Here is a 20,847-nt window from a genome sequence, read left to right on the forward strand (position 1 = left end):
CATGAAGCGCGTCACCCAGCCTCTGCTCGCCTTGAATGCCACAGCAGGGATCCCTTTCTCGTGCGCGATCTTCCTTGCTTCAAACTGTAGCATCTCGCACGACACGGCAAGACAGGACGACCTCATCTGTCGAACATACTTCAACAGCTCTTCTTCCATGGCAGGAAACTTTCCTTGCTTTGGTCCCCGAAACGCCCTCCTTCCAGGTTTGGTATTTTAGAGGGAACTCTTCTGCTTCTTCCAATACCGCACGTGGCTGTCGTTCACGTTGAAGTGCTTTGCGGCGGCATGGTTCCCGTTTTTCTCAGCAAACTCAATGACACTGAGTTTGAATTTCGCCGTATAGTTATTGTAGCCCATCGCTACTGTAGCAAAAGGTGACTAACTGACGGCGACGGCAAAACGTGAACACAAAGGGAGGATTCCGTCGCAGCGCATACGCAGGAAAGAGGCAGAGGATTCTCTCGCAGCACGAACGCAGGAAAGAAGAGGCGGCAAGGCGACACCGCGGCAGGGCTGATACGCCCTCTCACACCTCCGATGCAGAAATTAGTGCTTCTGACTCCGCGTCAGCCTTGTGTGTGTTGTGTGCGAGTTCTCACGGCGCAAAAGAAAGGAAAGGAGGAGGAAGGCACACACTCGAGCAGTTTCGACTCCCAGCGCAAAGGACGAGAAGGGTGTGCATGTGTCGAGAAGGGCAGAGCAGGGGAATGTAGCCGGGTAGGGCGCCTGGATGTTCCTCCTCGCCTGCGCTCCGTCACGGAGAGGCGGAGTGGAGGCGCACCCAGACATGGAGAAGGGAAGAAGTGAGAAAAGAATGAAGCGCGCAGCATCGTGCATCACTACTCTCCCATGCACCATGCCACCGTCCAAAGCGTGCTTGTTTGTGCGCGTGTGCCAATGGGTTCTCTTGGGCGAGACAGGGACCGCAAAATATGTGAGTAAAATTTTTTTTCTCTAAACTTGGAAAAAAACTTAAGGGTGCGCAAATTATGCGAGGGCGCCAATTATGTGAGGAAATACGGTATCACAACAATTATTACAATTAGATACTCTGTTTTCCACTCTTGACCCTTGCTCTTCAGGTGGTATTTACGTCTTTCAGTTTTGTGTTTTCCTGGTCGCAGCTTGTAATTTATTTGTTCTTTCTTTCTCCTAGATGTCTACACTTTACACAACGCTTGATGAGGTGAGGCAAATTCGAATTTGCGCGTCGATATTCGCTCAGTGTCATGGTACGTTTCTTAACTAAGGTTCTTATAGAACATGCCTAACCTGTTGGTACAGGTTGCATGCCACTGCAGCCAGTCACATTTCATGACTTTTTACGGGTTGCGCCCATGATAGGGCATAGGTGCTGTTTAATTGGAATTGCATGTTGTTCCAATAATTGACCACTGATGAGATATTGCAACTGTTTCTTCCAGTAAGTTAGGTTATTTTGTAGTATTCTCATTGAGGTAGGATTAACTTTTGCCACATTCGGTGCCATGTTGCTTGATTAATTGACATTTGGTAGAGATGTTGCCAACTTCTTTCGCTAAGCTGTCTGCTAGCATGCTTTTATTTGTAGTCTGCATAGGTTGGTCCAAAAGTGTGCCTCTCTGGAGCTAAAGCATAAACATCGCTTAACTTCCTGCCTAACGATGGCCTGAAATAAGAAAAGTAACTTCTTGTAACAACTGCTTCACTGTGTTACAGGTATTGGCAAAGGAAACGGAGTTGGGTTCGCCAAATTCCGTGAGAACAGCGCTCGGGGAATCTAATTTCGTGAGTACGTATTTTTTTATTGTGCGAAATTCCCTGCAACATTGTGGCAGCAACACCTGCGCAGAATTTGTTGCGCTACACCAGTGTTTCTCACATGGGTGTCTGCAAAGTTCTCTGCAACACTCTCTTGCCCCCCCTCTTTTTTGTGCCAAATGTCACCGTGAAGTGAAAAAGTGGCTTAACCACATCGCACGTACGTTTTGATATCTCCGTTTAAAAGCACGCCCGTAAAGCTGTCTTTTTGCACAACACTGAAGCTGTGCAAAAAGCCCCAGAAAGGCAGGCGTAGAATAGATGTATTGCTTGTATTCACTGGCGAGGCGCGCATGCACGCAACCGTGTGAGTGCGCCGTCACTCGTTACGGCGGGCTCCGCGGGATGGCGGTACTTGTCCGTGCTAAGCACATGACTGTGTTGCACGTTACAAACTCTACCTCACCGAACGAAAATTTTTCTAATTAGATCGTAAGTTGAGTTAGTTTGGCCACTAATTCACACCGTTGCTCAAAGTCTGCCTGTTCAGACTGCAACAGTTTCGAAGGTTTCTTGTTGCGAGATTTCTGCAATTTTGTGCTTTACTTCTTACACATCTGTTGCAGGAGATGCTTCTAGACATATTTTCATACCTCGAAGGGCCGAGGTTGCGAGATAGGCTCTCCCACGGTGAAGTGGATCTGAAAACAGTTGACAAAAAGCTCGTCCGTCACATTCTTCACCTGGTGACAGTGGTTGCGTGCATCAGTGACTCAAATGATACCATCTCGAGTATTCAGGTGAGCATGTGGCGTGTTTTTCAATTATAATAATATTGGTCCAGAGAGTTACAATCTTGATAGCATTATAGTTTTAGTGTGCGAGGAGGTTTTGAATTCATCTCTCTGTGGGGCTGGAACATTTCTTCGGGAGGGCAAAGTGCAGAAAACTGGAATTGAAGCATGCAGAAAATGGAAGCCACATGTTCTAATGTCCACTGTTTGAAGAGTGGTGGTACGTGACGAGGTGGTACTTTACGAGTGCCGATACTTGACTTGACGGTACTTGACGGTGGTACTTGACGAGATTACGAGTGCAGTGGAACCCCGACGATACGTCTCCCGGCTTTACGACGATTCACTTTTTGTTACGGATCACCGTGGTCTTGGCAAACTCCCCATAGAGACAATGCATTAAAAACCCCGATGATACAATGCTTGAGTGCATGAGGTTCGCTTTATACGACAAATGCTGGTCAGTTAAACCGGCGTTCTTCCCACCTTTTGTGCTACTTCGTTTCAACCTTTATTTCGTAACCCCCGTTTGATGCTGCTTGATGTCCAAAGGAAAACAGTCCGCAGCAGGTCCGACATCTTGCTTTTAAGAGACTGAAGCAGGCGGGTGCTGGTGGCCGGGAGCCATCGACGGCCCCACTGGCCCCACGTTGTAGCAGAGCTCCGATGCACCAACTGTGAGAAGTCGAAATCCAGGTAGTTGGCGCACCGCAATTTGATGCTCCTGTCGAGCTGACGAATGCAAAAATGCTTACCCAAAGAAATAAAGGAAGCTCACGCTAACGCGTAGGATTTGAAGGTAACGAAGCTGTACGCAACCTTCACGACCATCGCGAAGATTTAAGTCTGCGATTGCACCCAATTTGCTGCTTCTTTGCTGCTGCAACAACCTTTACTCCATCGTTGTTGCTATGAGTGTGAGCTTCTTTAATTCTTCAAAGGTGATAATCATTGGATGTCACTTTGGAGGGGCGTGAGCTGTGATATGTCTCTCTCGTTCCGAGCACGTGTTGTCGCGATTACGGTGAACGCCGGAGTCTTTCTCGTTCTGAGCAAGTGTTTCCACTATTGCGGCGAACGCCGGAGTTATTTTGGCCAATCTTGGCCAATTTCCCTAAGTGGTTATGCTTGGCTTGACAAACGTGCGCCGAGGACGCTGAGTGGTTGCTGCGAGGCACACAGGCACGAGCGCTCAGCATTTTTCGGGCTTTGTTAACTGCCGTGCAGTCGCCGTGAGGCTCGGGCTTACGTGCGCACACTTGGCAGTTTTTCGGTATTTGTAACTGCGGACACGAAAAATAACAATTTGCTAAACGGCTTTGCTGTTAATGGCCCACGGCGATGACCGAACTCCCACTTTATTTACGCGCAAATTTATGTGCAAATAGCTCGTTTATGCGCAAATAGTTCATTCTGAAAGCTTATGAGCCCTGCCTAGGTAACTTGCGTTCGCTTTTGCCAGCCTCAGCCAATCGCAGAGCTGACACAAATGATGCCATAGGTTCTGGTGCGGGAAATGAGCTAGTGAGTCGCATGGCCATTCCTTTTTTTTCCTAATTACATAGCTTATTGGAGCGAAGTTTACGTTAAAAGTGGTGTCAGTATGATTCTAATGAGGCAATCTTTTGTATGAATCAAACTTGCGTTTTGTTTGCACGGCCCCTTCAAAGTGATCTGCGAGACTCTTCACCGTGAAAATTGAAACTGTGATAGCTGCCACGTATAAAAAAGTGTTGGAAATATCGAAACAGTTGCCTAGATGCACATCAGTAAAGGTGATCGAAAGGTTTACGTGCCCAGTTGCTCTAATAATCTCCAATCTTTTTTATTGTTTGTTGCACATATAGCCGTTGCCAATGAGAAAGTATATCTCTCACATTAACTCACACTAACCTTCTGAGTGAGCTTGTCGCCAAGACGAAGAATTTGACTGGAATTGAGACTGAAACAAAGCTTACAGCTTGCGGTAGTGATCTTTGTTTTATAACGTTTATCTATTTTTAAAGACAAGTTCCGATAGAATGTCCCCACATACATCCATTTTGCAGTTACACGTCCCCTACCTTACTGGTTTCTTTTGTTTAGACGAGCTCTGCCAATTCCATTTTGCCATTCGTGATTTGTGATGTTACAGATCACAGTTGAACAAATACAAGGGGCAGTAATACTTCTTTTTTCGCTTTTGGTTTCTATGCGCTAACGAACAACTGCTGCTTGTCCGACCAGTATATTTGTATTCACAGCACTCTAGTGTATTGTTATAAGGAAACTTAATCTCCAACCTTATTGTACTTGTTAAGGTATGCAGTTTGTTAATCCTCATGTGTTGTTTGAATGTTACATTGGCAAAAAGGGAGATCGAAGGAGTTAAGTTACAATACTAAACGGAGCCATCAAATTGGAAATTAAAAAATCCCGGGCCATCTCCACTAACGTGAAACCTGGGGAGGGGTGAAGCATGCAGTGTATAAGCGTATTCCTGGCACCTTGGCGTTTTCGCTAACGGAGATGAGACCGTTGGGAGGTAGAGGTATACAGCTTTGGCGTAAAAGTCTAATGTATTTGAACCACAAAGCTCCCTATCGCGATGCATAAATGAGTGTACCAGTGTTTCTTAGTATGCATTATGTTCTAGCGCGAGGCGTAAACTAGTTTCCCGGTGCTTTAGTACTGTGACTACATGAAACGACAATTAGGACGACGGCGATGACAGGAGACGCCAACAGCCCCAGCCCCTGAGGAGCTTTGCCCCTAAAACCATTTTGGAGTCACCTTCAAGCTATTCGTTTTGGTTTCCGCTGTTTTGGCATTCACCACAACTCTTTCACGAATTTAAAAGGATTCGAAACTTCATTGAATGGAAAGAAAAAAAAATCATAATGCTCATTACACTGAAACGTAAATTCACTTACAGAATGATTACGTGAAGGCCCTGATGGCAGTGTCAAGCAGCTACCAGGCACATTTTCACCCCTCTCAGACTCTCAAAGCAAACGTGAGTTGTTTCCCTTTATTTGTTTTTTTTTGCACATTGTATATATATGCATAGTGCAAGGTCGTTTTCATATCTCTAATTGTTTCTGCAAAAAGTTTGAATTTTTTAAATAGAAGATAGTCTACCAAAAAAGAAAGACAGAATTTAAATTAATCCAGATTAATGTGAAAAACTGGGCATGTTGGTACATAATCTAGGCAAAACAGTGCAAAAAAGACAAAGACGAAGTCAGCGCAGTCCTAATCATGTGTCCCTCTCTGTCTTTGTCTTTTTTTGCGCTGTTTTGCCTAGATAGTCCAAATTAATGAAAATTTGGAACTCGGCAACTGCAGGAACTGTGATTGTGCTCATTTTTTTCAAGATTGTGTGAGTATTGTAGGCCATCAGATATCAAGACAAAGGAAGCACTGTTTGAAGACTAAACATTCGCAGAGTACTATTTTGAAGTTCGGAAAGGCGAACAGATACTTCTTTCAATGAGCTTCGATGTGTGATATAATGCCTTAATTAAGAAGAAAATAAAGGCAAGAAGTGGTGAGGTGGGATATTTGTGCTTAACAACTAGTTAAGCAACGGACACTTTGCTGGCTTGTGAAATGAAAGAAGAAAGGGCTCGCCGAGGGCCTCTTAACTCGTTATCTCTTATCTTGGCTTTGAGCCACGTTGATCGCACACAGTCAGCAGATTGTAAGTACTAGATAAGGAGACGAAGGGTGAATGGCTCCACATACTAGTCGATTTTTTTCTTATTTTAAGGGTTTGAAGTAGGTTTGATTCTTTCCTGATACCTGCAGTGTTCTCTTTTTTTACAATGGAGTCACAAAAAGGAACGACAAGCTTGTCTGGCATCGTACTTTGATATAGGTATGGGATGTACTAATGATATTCCAATTTAATGTCAAAATAATACCACAATGTTTTTCTAATGAAATGGGTAATGGGTTTTGAAATAAATTTGATTCTTTCCTGATACCTGCAGAGTTCTCTTTTTTTACAATTGAGTAACAGGAAGGAACAACAAACTTCTCTAGCATCGTACGGGATGTAATGATATTCCGATGTAATATCAAAATAATATCATATTATTTAAATGTCATAGCAAAATTTACGTAATAAATTAATTTTTTAGCAGAAAAATAGACCCCGAACAAAAAGCTGCCATTTCAGCAGCTCGACAAGGCCTTGGGCCAAATCATGCTGAAACTTTTCTGTTTTATGAGCAGAAATTTTTTGCAAGGGCTTTCAGATGAGCCTTTCTAATTTTTTTTTGTTATCATTTTAGTGAAACGTTCCTGAGAAACTAAATTTTGCGTTTCGTGTTGTTGGTGTTGAAATTGCTGCTTCAATCTAAAGCTATTGAAACAAAGCCATTAGTATTGCCCTTTAGAGCAAAAATGACTGTTGAGCACATGCCTACGTATTTTGTTTGTGTTGATTGTAAATGTGCTTAACTATCATGGCTCTTAAAACAATTGTGAAGTAAACTTTGGGAAACTTGTTAGTCTTGCTGCTTTTTTTCCCACTGATTTCAAATGTGCCATTATTTTTTCAGTTGGTCAATAAGTTCCCAAGATAGTTAGAGATAATTAGCCATTTTTGGAGGAACAACAGACAAAACCGTGCTGATCATAAAACTGTAATCTTTATATTTTCCAGTACTATGAACCCCGGTGAGTGCAATCTTTATATTTTCCAGTACTATGAACCCCGGTGAGTGCAATTATCGAAGCAGTTTTTTGATGTATCGATTGAAACTAATTTTACAGCTCATTAAACTTCGGAGTTTTAAATGGGCATTCGAAATGGTTCCTTGCCACTGGTACCACCAAGGTTTAATGAGCTGTAAAATTAGTTCCAAATGATGCATCAAAGAACTGATTCTCTTATTGCACTCACCAGGGTTCATAGTACTGGAAAATATAAAGATTACAGTTTTATGATCAGCACGGTTTTGTCTGTTGTTCCTCCAAAAATGGCTAATTATCTGTAACTATCTTGGGAACTTATTGACCAACTGAAAAAATAATGGCACATTTGAAATCATTGGGAAAAAAAGCAGCAAGACTGACAAGTTTCACAAAGTTACTTGAAAATTAAAAGATTGTTTTAAGACCAGTGTGAATTGCACGTTCCACAGGTGCTCAGGGCTGTTGGTAAACTTGGACAGTTGGCTGTGAACCTGGAAAGGAAAGATGACAGCATCGTCGAGGAATCCACGAGCGACGAAATGGACGCTTGCATCTTTTTACTAGGGAAGAAATGTGACATTGGGCTGGAAAGAGACGGCGACTCAAGGTGCGTTTCCTTTGAATCACTCACTTGTGGTGCCACAGTTGATGGAGTCCTAATGTGAGAAGAGAGAAGTGATAACATTAAAACCAGAGGGTCTCCAACAACTTTTGGAAATAGAATTTAATTGTCAAAGGTGTGTGAATGATGGTTCGTACATCCCAGGCCCTAAAGTTAGCATCTTGGGGAACAGCGTGAACTAACAGGGACACAAAAAGAAAGAAGTGGACAGGACTAGCGCTGACTTTCAACTCGATTTATTCCCCAAGATGCAAGACGCGCTGTTCCCCAAGATGCAAGTACACCAACTCGCCCAACTCGCCACCCTGCTACAGTTTATTCCTAAAGTTAGGCCTGTGCAGTGCTCTAGTTGAAACCCCCAAACCCTTCCCCCCTCTAACTACGCGCCTTGTGAAAGTGACTAGAAATGAATGACTTGAGCTCACCTGAACCCTCAGTGCCCTTTGAAAAAACAGCGGGTGCGATTTCTTCCCAATTCTTTCAAGCGCATAAATGGTCATCTGTTGCGAAGTTCACTCAAGAGATAGTGGAGCTCCCCACTGCTCATAAAGCTTCCAGTAGCGTTTGCCTTAGATTCAAAGTCAGCTTCATTATGGGCCAGCCTGTAACTTCAATGGAGGACAACAGAAAGGTTTCACTACGAAAATTCATTTTGCGTAAAGAAATGAGCACAGTAAAATCTCGTGAATTCGAACTGCAAGGGCACGCCACCTCAGTTCGAGTCAATGAAAATTCGAATTGACGAAAGTGAAGAACAAGAGTCGTACAACATGATTTTGGAGCAATAGAGCATGTAAGCAAATGAATGCTTCAAGAAGTCGTGAAGCTTATCTTTTATCCTTGAATGCGAAAGCCAGCACTTTCTTTTCCCAATGGGCGAGTGCACCAGAAGGCCTCCTTTCGACGTATACTACTCCCAAACTGAAAAAGACATGGATGGCATTCTATCCCGTCTTTAGTTCTGAGTGATGGTCGTATCTGGCTCTTTCACTGCCCCCTCCTCATGGCCTTTGGCAGTGACAGGTTCCAAGTGTCTAACCTCAGAAGTGATACCACTTGTCAACACGCCCCACACCCTGAACTCGTGTCCACATCGACGTAGCCCAGAAAGGAGCTTCTTCCAAAAAGGCCGTCATTGGCTTTTTAGATTACTTATCCGATTTAACTTATCTCTCTCTGTTTTCCTCTCCTTTCAGGAGGCAACACAACCTCGTGTGTGGACAGTGGGTGCAATTCTCTAGCCATAGGCCAGGCCCCAAGCTTTTGGCACGGTGTTGGTAGTTCAAATTACCTGTGGCAGAACCTACTTGCACTCGAATCAACAGGCTTTATATACATATACTTCTATGCGAGCTCGACCGGGCAAAATCTTACAGTTTGGATTACCTATAAATTCGAATTATTGAAGTTCGAATTAACAAGCTTTCCCGCTATATACACCTACTGGTTCAGATTCCTCGTCTTCAAAGTCAGGTTTATGAGGTAATTTGTAAAGTGTGGTTGCTTTTGTGATTGTTGGCATTGCTGTCGATTTCTTGCACGTTAGCGCACTACATTATGTAAGTGTCGGTATGCGTGTTCTGTTAGCCTCCTCAGAGACTTGAAGCTCCTGGAGAAGTTTGCCAGAGACTGCGCTCCCGTGACCTTGTTTCGGCCGAGAAAAGAGCTGGCGGTGGTCACTCTCCTGAGACTGGTGTGTGACGAGACGTGCATCATCTTGGACCAACTCAATGCCACCTTGACCTCAAGAGCCCAGGACTGGGACGCTGGGAGACTGCGGTCACGTCAGCGGAGCAACTACAAGAGGCTGTTGCAGAGGTACAGTGGGTGGAACGGCATTCCTCTGGAACGTGGTTACGGCACAGTGTCCTGTTAGTTTGGGCATTATTACCCAGTGTGTGCTAGTAAATGCGCCAACAACTTAACGCAATACGGGCTAATCGAAAGTTGTTCCTAGTTGTTGTGGCCCTGACCTGCTGGCCTGCTAGATGATTTGTACTACTGTTACGAAGGGGTTGACTGTGTGGCTTAACGTGCCCAAGCTACCCCTGGGCTATGAGGTGCGCCATAGTGAAGGGCTGCGGATTAATTTTGATCATCCGGGGATCTTTAAGGGAGTACTGACACGAAATTTGAAAGCTTAGACAACTATTTAAAAGGCTTCCTTTTTATATGGAGATATCTCCCAGCAAGTTTAAACTGTAACTGTTTGGTACAACGTATCTTAAATCTATCTTAATCTTTGCACGCACGAGAAAGCTCAGAGTAGATACCCTTTCGCAATCATCATCAGCATGATGCCATCTGGTCCTCCTGGCCCCAAACTGCTGACATGAGAGCCCTCGTGATGTGGCCAACGCGCTGGCTGCGGTTGGTGCACGCTACTCTGCCGTGTGTATCACGTCATGGTTTTGGGACCGACGTCATGCTGCCCTGGCATGTGGAGATGGTGGATGGTGGACAAGAGCAGTGATGTCGCTTGCCCCCTCTTGTCATGGCGACCACCTCGGTGTTCGTTTAGTCAAAACAGAAACCGATACGAATAAAGGAGGCCGTAAATAATTATTTATGCTGCTATTGACCGTCTAATGTGCCATTCTACGATTAGTGGGTTTTTAGGTGCCCGTAGCAGCGAAAAAACTTGACACCAAAATTTTATGTCAGTTAATTAAATGCACCGAAATCTCGTCACATGGGCACTTTCGGTTTTCGCCTCCATCAAAAAAGCAGCCACCGTAGGCGGGATCATATTTGCATCCTTGGGCTCAGCAGCCAGTGCCTCATCCACTGAGCCAGCACCACAGGTTACTGTGGGGAAGTGTTCATTAGGTAATGCATCCTAGAAGTAGCATCAGTAAATAGCATTAAATAGTAGTCGTTATCAGTCTATTTATGTCCATTGCAGGATGAAGGCCTCTGTCATTGACCTCCTACTGCCTTTATTCAGCTCTGGCCAAAACCACTACTAGCCACCAAATTTGCTAACTTCACCACTTTTTAGAAATGCCCACTGTTCACTAATTCAGACTGCTTGCTGAATGCTCTCCGGACCACTGCAATCCTTCTCCTGATTTCCTTCTTGTAGTTTCGATTGGTGTTTGTTTGAGACATTTACATTCACCGACTTCTTCAAGAATTTCATGTGTACTCTGGAAGGGGTGCTTTCTGCATGGCTATTTGACGATAATTTTGTCGGGCTCCTATTAATCGTCAATACCACGGTGAGGCTTCCTGAGTGCAGTTCCCAAAGCATTCTTTGCACCTCTTTTCTCGTGTCTGATTGTGTTCAATTCAGGAAATTCCAACTAGATTGATTCTTGGCTTTTGTTTTGTGATAAATTTAGGCTTAGATTTATTGCCACTTGTGAGTCGTGAGACCAGTTAGTAAGTTCGTTAAGGTATGACTGCAAGAAGTTAGGTACAAGTTAATGATCTGCCTGTGAGTCATGCAGTCGTCAGCAGATATGCAAAGTAAGGAATGAAGGTTGTTCCTAAAACCATTATTTATTTATTTATTTGTTTACTTATTTATTTATTTATTTGGATAAGTGCCCACAAACAGCATGATACCTTCAGTGTGGTGCACAGAACAAAGGAAAGGGAGATGTGTGCAATAGAGAAAGAAGGGCATAAAAGAATGAAAATAGCATCAGTGGAACAAACATCACATGACTGACTCACACGATTCTAGAACACAAAAGAACACTGTAGTGCTGCTGGCACCTTGTGTAACAAAGGCGCGAGCTGTAGGAGTGCATGCGCGGGGTTCATTTGCCCATTCCTTGCACAAGCCACCGTAACGGCGTTGCAAAAAGCGCAGCTTCCGGAAGTCCACGGCTTCTCTGGATGATGCATCCTCAGGGGCAGTGGTTATCAAAAGGGGGTCCGTGGACCCCCTGGGGTCTGCAAGGGGATTTCAGGGGTTTGTGAACCCTTCCTCTGAATTCTCTCCCTCCCCCAACCCCCCATTTAGTATTTCTCCTGTTTGCTAAGCCTTGATGGAAATGCATGAAAGGTGGCTTCGCTACATGACTTCTACGCCTCAATTCTCCCAGTAGCCCATCGTTTAACGTTGTCTTTGTGCACAACCCGTCAGCTATGTGAGAAAGCCAAACACTGTTACACACAAAAGGCTGGGAGACCTTTCATTGCTAGAGCAGACCGTTCGACGAAATGACACTCTATGACATAAAAGTCAGACGATGTGACATGAAGGTCAGGATGATATGACATAAAATGATATGACTGTTCAGCGATGTGACACCCTGTGACATAAAAGGATTCGGATCTGCTGGGCGACGCACTTGCGTGCGAAGTTATAAATTCGGGCGCATGACCAACAGTGGGAGACTGGGCTGTCGCTTTGAGAAGCTGATGTGACAACAATGAGCCTCCGGGCTCAGTGCACGCGAAAGAGTTCTTTCAGTCTAGGGCGTAGCTGCAGAATGGTGGATCACTAGGGTGTAACCACTTGGGCGAACGCTACGATAGCAATGCTCTGTCATTTTCTTTTCGCAAATACTGTTTTGTACGATTAATCTGAACACAGTTTCTTTTGTTATCATCTGGTCATCGTCACCTTCGCGTCTGGTCTTCTTCGTCGCCATCACTACCAACTTCCGGAGCAAAGGGCTCCTTCACTGATTTATGAATTCCCGCCTAATACTCAAATCAGGAGACTCAAGTGAGGTGACTTATACATACATAACAGGAATAAAGAGTGCACTTATCTGCCAAATGATTTTGTAAGCTTTTTTTGTTTCATAATGGCTCAAGCTGTTACACCTGTCTTACAGTGAGTGGCTGTAATTTGCAAAAGCTATCTCTTTGTCGCCTTGCAGTGTGCCTGTGCTGTACGACGGAGTTGCCTTGGCCATTTGGATCGTCGTCAGCATTTTTAGAGGGATCAACGACATCGAGGCACTTGACTCAACGCAGTCTGAAAAGGTGTTGAGGTAAGCAGTGGGGAATATGCCAGCTATTGTCACTAGATAAGGGTACTGAGTATCGGCGCTCTTTTCTCCTATGGTTCCGGGCCGCTGCCACGATCATTGGTGAGTTCGCATCACGTGACATTTGTCTACGCTGCGATGGTTCATGGGGGCAGCTGTTTATGCCTTCAAGTCGGTCAACTCTGGTAGGCTTAGCTTGTTCTCCCTGCTCTGTGGCTTCGCGTAACTGACGTTGTTCTGAACGTGAATAAAAAATAAAGCGGGTTACAGCGTTTCAGCAGCAGAAGTGTGTTAGAAGATGCCGTTTAGCTGCAACTTCGGTAGTGTTGTTACCAAACAACCTGATCGAAGTTAACAGCGAGGCCGTTGATGCGGCAATCTTGCTACACTGATAAACGCCAAGATGGCTGCCGTTGCTGATTTGCATGTCTCAGAGGCGGTACTCTAATACCTTATCTACTGACTTTAATGCCAGCCATGTTACTTTTTGAGCATGGTGGAGCATGTTTTTTAATGGTATAAAATACTAAACATCTGTGCTTGTTCTGAACCTGTTACGTCTAAGGAACTCAAAAACATTCCAATGGGAATTGTTACATAAATGCATAAGCCGGTCTGCTACACTTAAAGCCCCTTTAAAGTGGGCTTCAGTGCTATGCACGAGTGCATCGCTAGGAAGACAAGTTTGTAGGGCAGTGTCAGTAGTCTGATATCTTAGTGGGAAAGCCCTAGCTCTGCCTAATAAATACCTCCATGAGCTCTTTTAAAGTTGGCCTCACGACTTCATGCAACTGCCTTGCTGGGAGGACATTCTTCCAGGAACATTATAATCAGTCATATATGAAAATATGGAAAGCACCAGGGCCTTTTATTGATAGCACTTTGGTATGCGCAAAACTGTGACACATCAGAGGCTGTGAGGACAGAATACAACGTTGCCCTGTTTGAAGTAACTAGCCTTTGGTGACGGTCCCAGCTCCATTCCAGCCGTGAAAGAGTTTTTTCAGCTGAAAAAAAAAAAACAAAAAAAAAAAAAACACAAGGAATATTGAAAAACAAAAATTTTGCATTGTGGGGATGCAGTAAAGGCCAGTGCTGGCAAAAACATATTTGTCAGTGTGTTATGTGCCCAGTAGCATTCAAGTGATACAATCAAACGTAACTAGACGCCTCGCGACAACCGGCCGGTCATGCCTTGTGGCTGTGGCTTTGGTTTGCGGCGGCCAATTGCGCAAGCAAGATTCTGTTTGCAAGGGTTAAGGCTTGGGCGAGTTGGTGCATGATTACAAAAGGGGAACAGCGCAAACTCAGACAAAACACAAGGAGAAGGAGGTGACAAACACGAGCGCTGACTTACAACTGAGGTTTATTCCTTGGCTTTTCACATATATATGCCAATAGTCAAAAGCACAAGAAAAACAGAAAATTTCACGATAGAGGGGGAAACATACGTAGGCCAAACTGGGCGATGCCTCAATGAAAGATTAAAAGAACATAACTATAACGTACATACGGCGATTAGTGGCCACTTAGGTGTCCACTGTCGGGATTGCCGCGACTGCGCCCCAATATTTCAAAAAACGCAGGTCATTTCACGACACAAAGAAAAAATAACAAGAGAAATAATTGAAGCCGCAGAAATATTGCGCAGAAAAGATAAATGTGTTAGCGTTCCTTCCTTGTCCCTCTCGCAGAAAGAGATTAATTATCTGTCCCTCAATAGTACAGCAAGTGTTTGTGGCACATGGCGTCGGTGAACCGTGACGAGCGTCTTCGTATCTCCCTCTATCGTGAAATTTTCTGTTTTTCTTGTGCTTTTGACTATTGGCATATATATGTGAAAAGCCAAGGAATAAACCTCAGTTGTAAGTCAGCGCTCGTGTTTGTCACCTCCTTCTTCTTGTGCTTTGTCTGAGTTTGCGCTGTTCCCCTTTTGTAAAGGTTCTGTTATGTTACTGATACTGTGCTAGAAAGTGGTTGACGAGTCGGCTCTGCTTCATCTGTTCTACGTAATGTCTCGGTTATTTCCTTGAAAGTTCGAGATATCAGTGGTATCATTGCCTGAGCAAAGCAGTTTGAACCAATCTTGTATTTTGTCTTTGTAGCCCCTGTATAAAATTTTGCTTTGCAGTCACAAAAAATAAGCCCAGATTAGCGCATAAGTGCTTCTAGTAGGCATGTCGCAATTTTGCCCCACTTTCCCCATGTGCTCGGGTTAGCTGCCAATTACCGGAAGTCGAGTGTTTCGTAATCAATGTAGGTAGTAAAAGAAAAAAAAAAAAGCTTTGTGCATACCTCAAAATGTTGCGAAAGTCCAAACACTGGTGAAAGTTAAAAGTGATGCGTGTATTCTAACTCTGCTTCATGTAATAGAGATATTGCTATGTTATTACGCACCTAATCACTCAAATTTGGAGACGAGTCACAACTAATGCCATTGCGTGCTTTTGTGAGATAAATATACGTTGTAGATAATAACAAGCATTCCAGCGCACTTTTATTGCGTGGGCACTAGGTGGGGCATGTTGGCGAAAATTTCTCGTCAATCGTCACTCATCGGTCTCGTCATTTGTCGTCACTTGTCATTCATTGTCACGTCGATCGTCACTCGTCAATTTCATCCTCACTCGTAAGAGAGCGAGCGACAGGGTAGCACAGAATGATAGAGTGGAGAGTGTGTGTAAGGAGAGCTTCCTTAGCAGCATTGATGTCGTTTCCATGGAGACAACAAGTCGAAGCGCACCTTGCCAGCTGCCTCTGCCTTGACGAGTCCCGCCACTGCTTGAATGTGTTGTAAAAACGAGTCTCCAGTCAGTGCAGGGCAGCAGTACATAAAGTAATGGGAATGACAGCGACAAATTCCGACACTGCGGTGGACAACAAAAGTAGTGACAGGCAGCCAATGCCGCTTCTAAAGTTAGCAAACGTGAACACTAAGACTGTTAGAGCACTAAGCATGGTCGGCTTTGTTTTCGAGGGATGTGTGAAAAGGTGGAGCAAGACGTGAGCATCAGGCCGAGCCCCAAGCTCAGAATGAAGAGAGAATAGATGCTATGTATTAAGGATCCACCAACGAATCTTCAGATAGTAACTTTTTATTTTGAAGTCGGAGGCCGTGCAACTAGCGGAGCATGGTCAGAAATCGGGGCCTGTGGTATTATTCGTATCCTGTTTAGATAACGAGAAACTTAAGGTGTTTAGAATTGCAGGGGCTGATGTTCACGCAATGGCAGCTGGCAATCTGCCAAATGACACTTTCGGTTTTTCGAGCGTGAAAAGAATGCAAAAACTGTGAAGTGTGCTTACACTTATGATGACATAGGCAATTATCGTATTTACTCATGTAATGAACCCACCTTTTTTTTTCCAGAAAATTCCAGATGAATTTAGGGGGGAGGGTTGATTAGGCAGGAAAAAGTTGCAACAGATTCTAAAAGTTGAAATCACAGACAATAAAGATGCTAAGAGAAGCGCTGTCAAAACCTTACCTTTCCAGTAGACGTGTAGGTAATTATGTAACCAAGTTTCTTTTTTATTCACAGCATGCTAGTGGCCCCCTACTTGCCATTAGAGCTGTCCTCCTCACTGAAGTCACTTGGCGCTTCATATGTTGTCGGCCCGCAGCGCACCATCTTCTGTGCCATCAAGGAACACCAAAGCTTCTTTTCCAACACCGGGAAACCTCCCTTCCTTGGGCCTACGAAACATACGGCAATTCCTGTTCATCGCCCAAACCTCGTGTTCGCCAGTAGCGTACACGCACTGGGTCAACACTGAACTGCCACCCAGCCACGCTATTTCCATATGGTTAAACGCATGCTCCACGAAGTTCAGTTTAAAACCGGCTGTGTAGCTCATGTACTGGCCCATCGTGCGCCGCACTCCAGGAGCACAAAAAAAAGGTCGGTACCCAGCTGAACAACAAAACCATGGAGCGTAATGGTGAAATCGCGGAGCAGAGCAGGGACGGAGTGCGGAGTACATTTGGTGCTTTGTTCGTACATCGCAGCGCTTTTTTGGTTCGTCTTCTGTTCAGCAGGTGGCGCTCTGCAAGTGTGCTATTTTTTAATTGTGAGCCACGGCATTCGCGCTCGCGTCTCTGGCCGCTTTTGATGTTTGTGATGGACTCGTTTGGCCTTGTGGGTGTACGACGCGTAAGAACGGTACTCGAGAGGGTAAGAGAAAAGAAAGTATATTAACAGCGCCACCAGAAAACGAGACAGCGGAAAAGTGGTACAATTGCGAAGCACAACAGCAACAAGACACTAGTCCGATACCCCTAACCAGCGTTCAATAGAGGGAAAAAAAAACGTTCTCACAGCCGCCTCGACGGTGGATGCTCGGCGACGTCGATGGCGGGTCGTTGCCGGTTCGAGACACGGTCGAGCGCTGGCCGTCTGTCGCCAGCTCTGCCCGAGCGAGACGGAAGAAGATGCACCACGTCCTACGTGGCGGGTGCAGCGCTGGTTCCGCCCTGGGCCGTGATCCCGAGCCTCGGCCAGTCGCACGATCACGCCCCGGTCGTCTGCGGGTCCCACACGCGGGTCCCACATTCATTGGAGCCGATTATATGAGTCGACTGTCCGCACCCTGACTGTATTCATTTAACTTTCCTTGTTTTTTTTCCCCACCGCTGCAATGAATTTTTCACTTGTTTTGGCTAGAGTGATGTGTGGTTGTTTGAAATTTATCTCTGCCTTCGCTTTATCAACGGGTGTGTGTTTTTTTTTTATACCCGTTAATTTGAACTATCCTCGCGCTTGTGTGTGTGCGCGCTGTCAGACATTGAACGCTCCGCATCAAGGCCCACGGACAACCTCCGAACAGCCTGAGCAGGTTGTTTGAGCGCAACAACCTCTTGAAGTGGGGGGTGATTGTGAGGATTGGCCATAATTCTTGGAAAAAAAGTGGACCACGCGCTGGCGCACGAAGACGTGAAGAAGGAAGAAGAGGGCTGGAGGTGGCATAGGCGTCAACTACGTGGGGGCAACGGGGCGCGTGCCCCCACCGAGCTTCTCCGGTGGGGGCGTCGCCCCCACCGGGGAAGTTCGTGTGGAAGTCTCTCCGTCCGGCCGGCCGGGGCCATTCTATTGATAGTTGGTGAAACCTGTAATGACCTCGCAGCTAGTGTAACTATACCGACCAGTACGCACCCGCTCTTTGCATGCTCTAAAGCGGCAACTACCCCTGACAACTGACATTTCGCCGCCGTTACAAGAGAAACATCGACGTCTCTCAGGCCCCTTCGACGCAGTCGCACAGGAAAACGCGTCTTTCAATATTCCCATACAAATTATCGGCCTTTCTGCTGGCAAGACCGCAAAGGTGCGGCTCTCCGCCCGTTGTGCGCTTAATTAAATTCGCGACATCTTGGTTTTCCCAGAAAAACAATGAAAGCGTGAACGTCTTCCACACAACCCTGGCTGGGTGCATAAGCGGTCCCAGAGACTGTTTTTTTTTTTCTCTCTCTTTTTTTTTATTGGGGGGGGGGGGGGGGTGCGAATTTCGATACCGAAAAAACAGTAAAAAAAGACAGTAAAGAAGAAATAAGAGGGCACTCGTTATTATTCGATGCTCCGCAGCATGCAGGTGTAGCGGTCCCCTTTTCCGAAATCAGTTAGGGGCGAAGAGGCTTTATTGCACCTCTGAGGATCTTTGACTTGTTCCCAAGCCCGCGCTCCGCGCATAAACGTGACGTCAAAGGTCGCACCCCCACTACAAATCAGTCGATGGCCTAAAACCGTTCGTCGTGACGCACGCGGAACGTCCCGAAATGCCGCATGCTGACAGGACCCTCCGATACCCAAACGGCAAACGAACACACACCGGTGATGCCTCGGAAGCTGCCGGTGCACTGTTCTCGGAATGCGTCCTGAGCCGTGCGCGCACGCACACCCACGGTTCATAGAAACGGTGAGGAAGCTGGAAAGGAGGTGGCCGGTGGGGAAGCGTGCGGCCTTCAATCCAGTGGGACACAGGGAAGCCGCAGTAACCCAACGCTCCAGCCTCCACGCAGTGTAGGCATCAGCAAAGGCGGAAAATGGGGCCGGCCGGCTGTTCTGCGGACGCCCCAGTCGTCGGCAACTAGTAAAAGAAGCGACTTCTTCGAAACAAGTGCACGTGGTTCGGCGGCCACGGCTGCAGCCGTGGCCGCTTCTGCGGAGGAGGCGATAACCATGCCGGCGTGTGCGCGTATGCGGTGTAACCTTACGCGAGGGCCGCTAACCTCGCAACTACGAGGTTAGCGGCCCTCGTCTTAGAACTAAATTCATTTGAATTCAACAATGAGTACTTTCGGCAAGTTAGTGGAACCGCCATTGGAACCAAGATGGCACCAAGCTACGCCAACCTGTTTATGGGGAAGTTAGAGGCCACATTCCTGTCTGAACCCACTTAAAACCCCTCCTGTACAAAAGGTACATTGACGATATCTTTTTTATTTGGACCTACAACGAGGATGAGCTCCTCCACTTCATCGACTGTTACAATTCTGCACACCTGAACATCAATTTTACTCACACCTACTCTCAAGAGAGCATAAACTTCCTGGATGTGACCGTGAAAATTGAAGACGGTGAACTCACGACAAAGCTGTATCGGAAGCCAACGAATTCTCTCGAGCGCACATATCTTTGCCGCTGTTATCACTATTCGCCCCCGCGGACTGGTTACATTTTTGACGGCTTGCAAATCTATTTTTCCCTCCCTTGCACCTACAGTCGTCTTCTAAGCCGGGCTACCGAACCACCGCCGCTGGATAAGTGCGCCTTTCATCCAGCGGCCGTGACCGAACCATCGGGGTTTATTTTATCCGTTTTCCCCTCCATCCCGTTGAGCAGCTTGCGTTCTAGTTTGGCTGTCCCCCCCCCCCCCCCCCCCCCTTCCTCCCCCGCATCCCCCACTCAGCGGAGGAGAGACACCGACGACGCACGGGTTGTCGCTGAGCTGCAAAGTGGCAGTTCTTAACAAAGACCTGAAAACTCGGCCTAGCGCCCCGTTCTCGGAAGGCATCCGTCCGGCGAGGGAACGGTGGAATGGTGGCAGACACCACAAAACGTCCTTTAATTGTCTCAGCTCCGGGAAAGGGCCCATACACTGGCTGTAAAATGCCTTGTTCGCACTTTCCGAACATATGGCGGGACACTCGCTTTCAATCAACGGAAACGCGATCCCTCCGAGCGTCTGGGCGTTTTCATGGTGACGGCTAGCGCTGGAAGATATATTGTCACGAAGACAAGGACGATGCAGTTGTGTTGAATGAGAAACACGTTTATTGGAGCGAACTTGTGCTCCCCTAACAACTCAAAAGAATACAGAGGCGGCGAAGCAGCGGTCAACAAAGTGACTTGCACAGGCGAGTGTCGTCGAATCGAATGCCCGGGCGTCCGCACTGCAGGCTTTTTATCTTTTGGCGCGCGTGGTTCTCGAAACGTCGATTCGCATCGAGAACATAGTAGATCCAAGAAGATAATTCTGGGATGTTCACGTTAGATCGGAATGCTCTCCCTATCACAACAGATAACACATGCGGCACAGAAAGAAAGAATGGAACACGCGCTTCCCTTGGCGCAGAGATAACACAGACCGGCGCAGCCGGGCGGTAAAAGCAAAACACAAATAAACAAACCCAATGTATGGTTCGCGGCAATATTGCCTTCTCTCCTTTGTTCTACAACCCCACTTTCGGGCGCTGTTGATCTTTTAGCGTTTCCGCCACCACTTGAATTCCTGTTCAGTGTTTTTTCGCCTCCCTTCCTTCCTTTTTTTTTTCAACTGTTTTGGCGTCTCTCTCCATTCTTCATTTTTTGTTAATTTTTTGTTCATTCTTCTAATAAGGAAGATTCCCGCTTCGTGTTTGTGTTATTCACGTATGTTTGAGTGTGGTATCGTTTTCCATTCGTAAACCCGCTTTCCACTCTCGATATATGCTCGTTTCCGAAGCGACCGAAGCCATCATTCCCGTAGAAGACTTGTCTCGAAGTCGAAACGTCGAAATAAACCCTCCGCTGTTGCTGTTACCGAGGTTTCTTACTTTGTGTTCACCACGCCTTCG

General features: G+C 46.0%; 1 protein-coding gene across 2 annotated transcripts in view; it reads left to right on the plus strand.

Moving 5' to 3' along the window:
* LOC144142859 (endoplasmic reticulum membrane-associated RNA degradation protein-like) overlaps positions 1–20,847 on the plus strand; it is a 49,466-nt gene that overhangs the window by 18,015 nt on the left and 10,604 nt on the right. Inside the window, exons 9-16 of one of the 2 annotated variants that reach the window (XM_077674667.1) lie at positions 1,160–1,189; positions 1,702–1,770; positions 2,370–2,543; positions 5,452–5,532; positions 7,670–7,827; positions 9,430–9,660; positions 12,684–12,797; positions 16,337–17,076. In XM_077674667.1, the coding sequence (XP_077530793.1) occupies positions 1,160–1,189; positions 1,702–1,770; positions 2,370–2,543; positions 5,452–5,532; positions 7,670–7,827; positions 9,430–9,660; positions 12,684–12,797; positions 16,337–16,571 (1,092 nt within the window). In that variant the 3' untranslated portion in view covers positions 16,572–17,076. Of the gene's footprint in view, positions 1–1,159; positions 1,190–1,701; positions 1,771–2,369; positions 2,544–5,451; positions 5,533–7,669; positions 7,828–9,429; positions 9,661–12,683; positions 12,798–16,336; positions 17,077–20,847 lie in introns of those variants that run through there. The other variant, XM_077674668.1, reaches the window with a different exon arrangement.

Source organism: Haemaphysalis longicornis, unplaced genomic scaffold (genome assembly GCF_048455015.1).
Source record: "Haemaphysalis longicornis isolate Haplotype H1 unplaced genomic scaffold, Haemaphysalis longicornis Haplotype H1 scaffold_6, whole genome shotgun sequence".
Classification (NCBI taxonomy): domain Eukaryota; kingdom Metazoa; phylum Arthropoda; class Arachnida; order Ixodida; family Ixodidae; genus Haemaphysalis; species Haemaphysalis longicornis.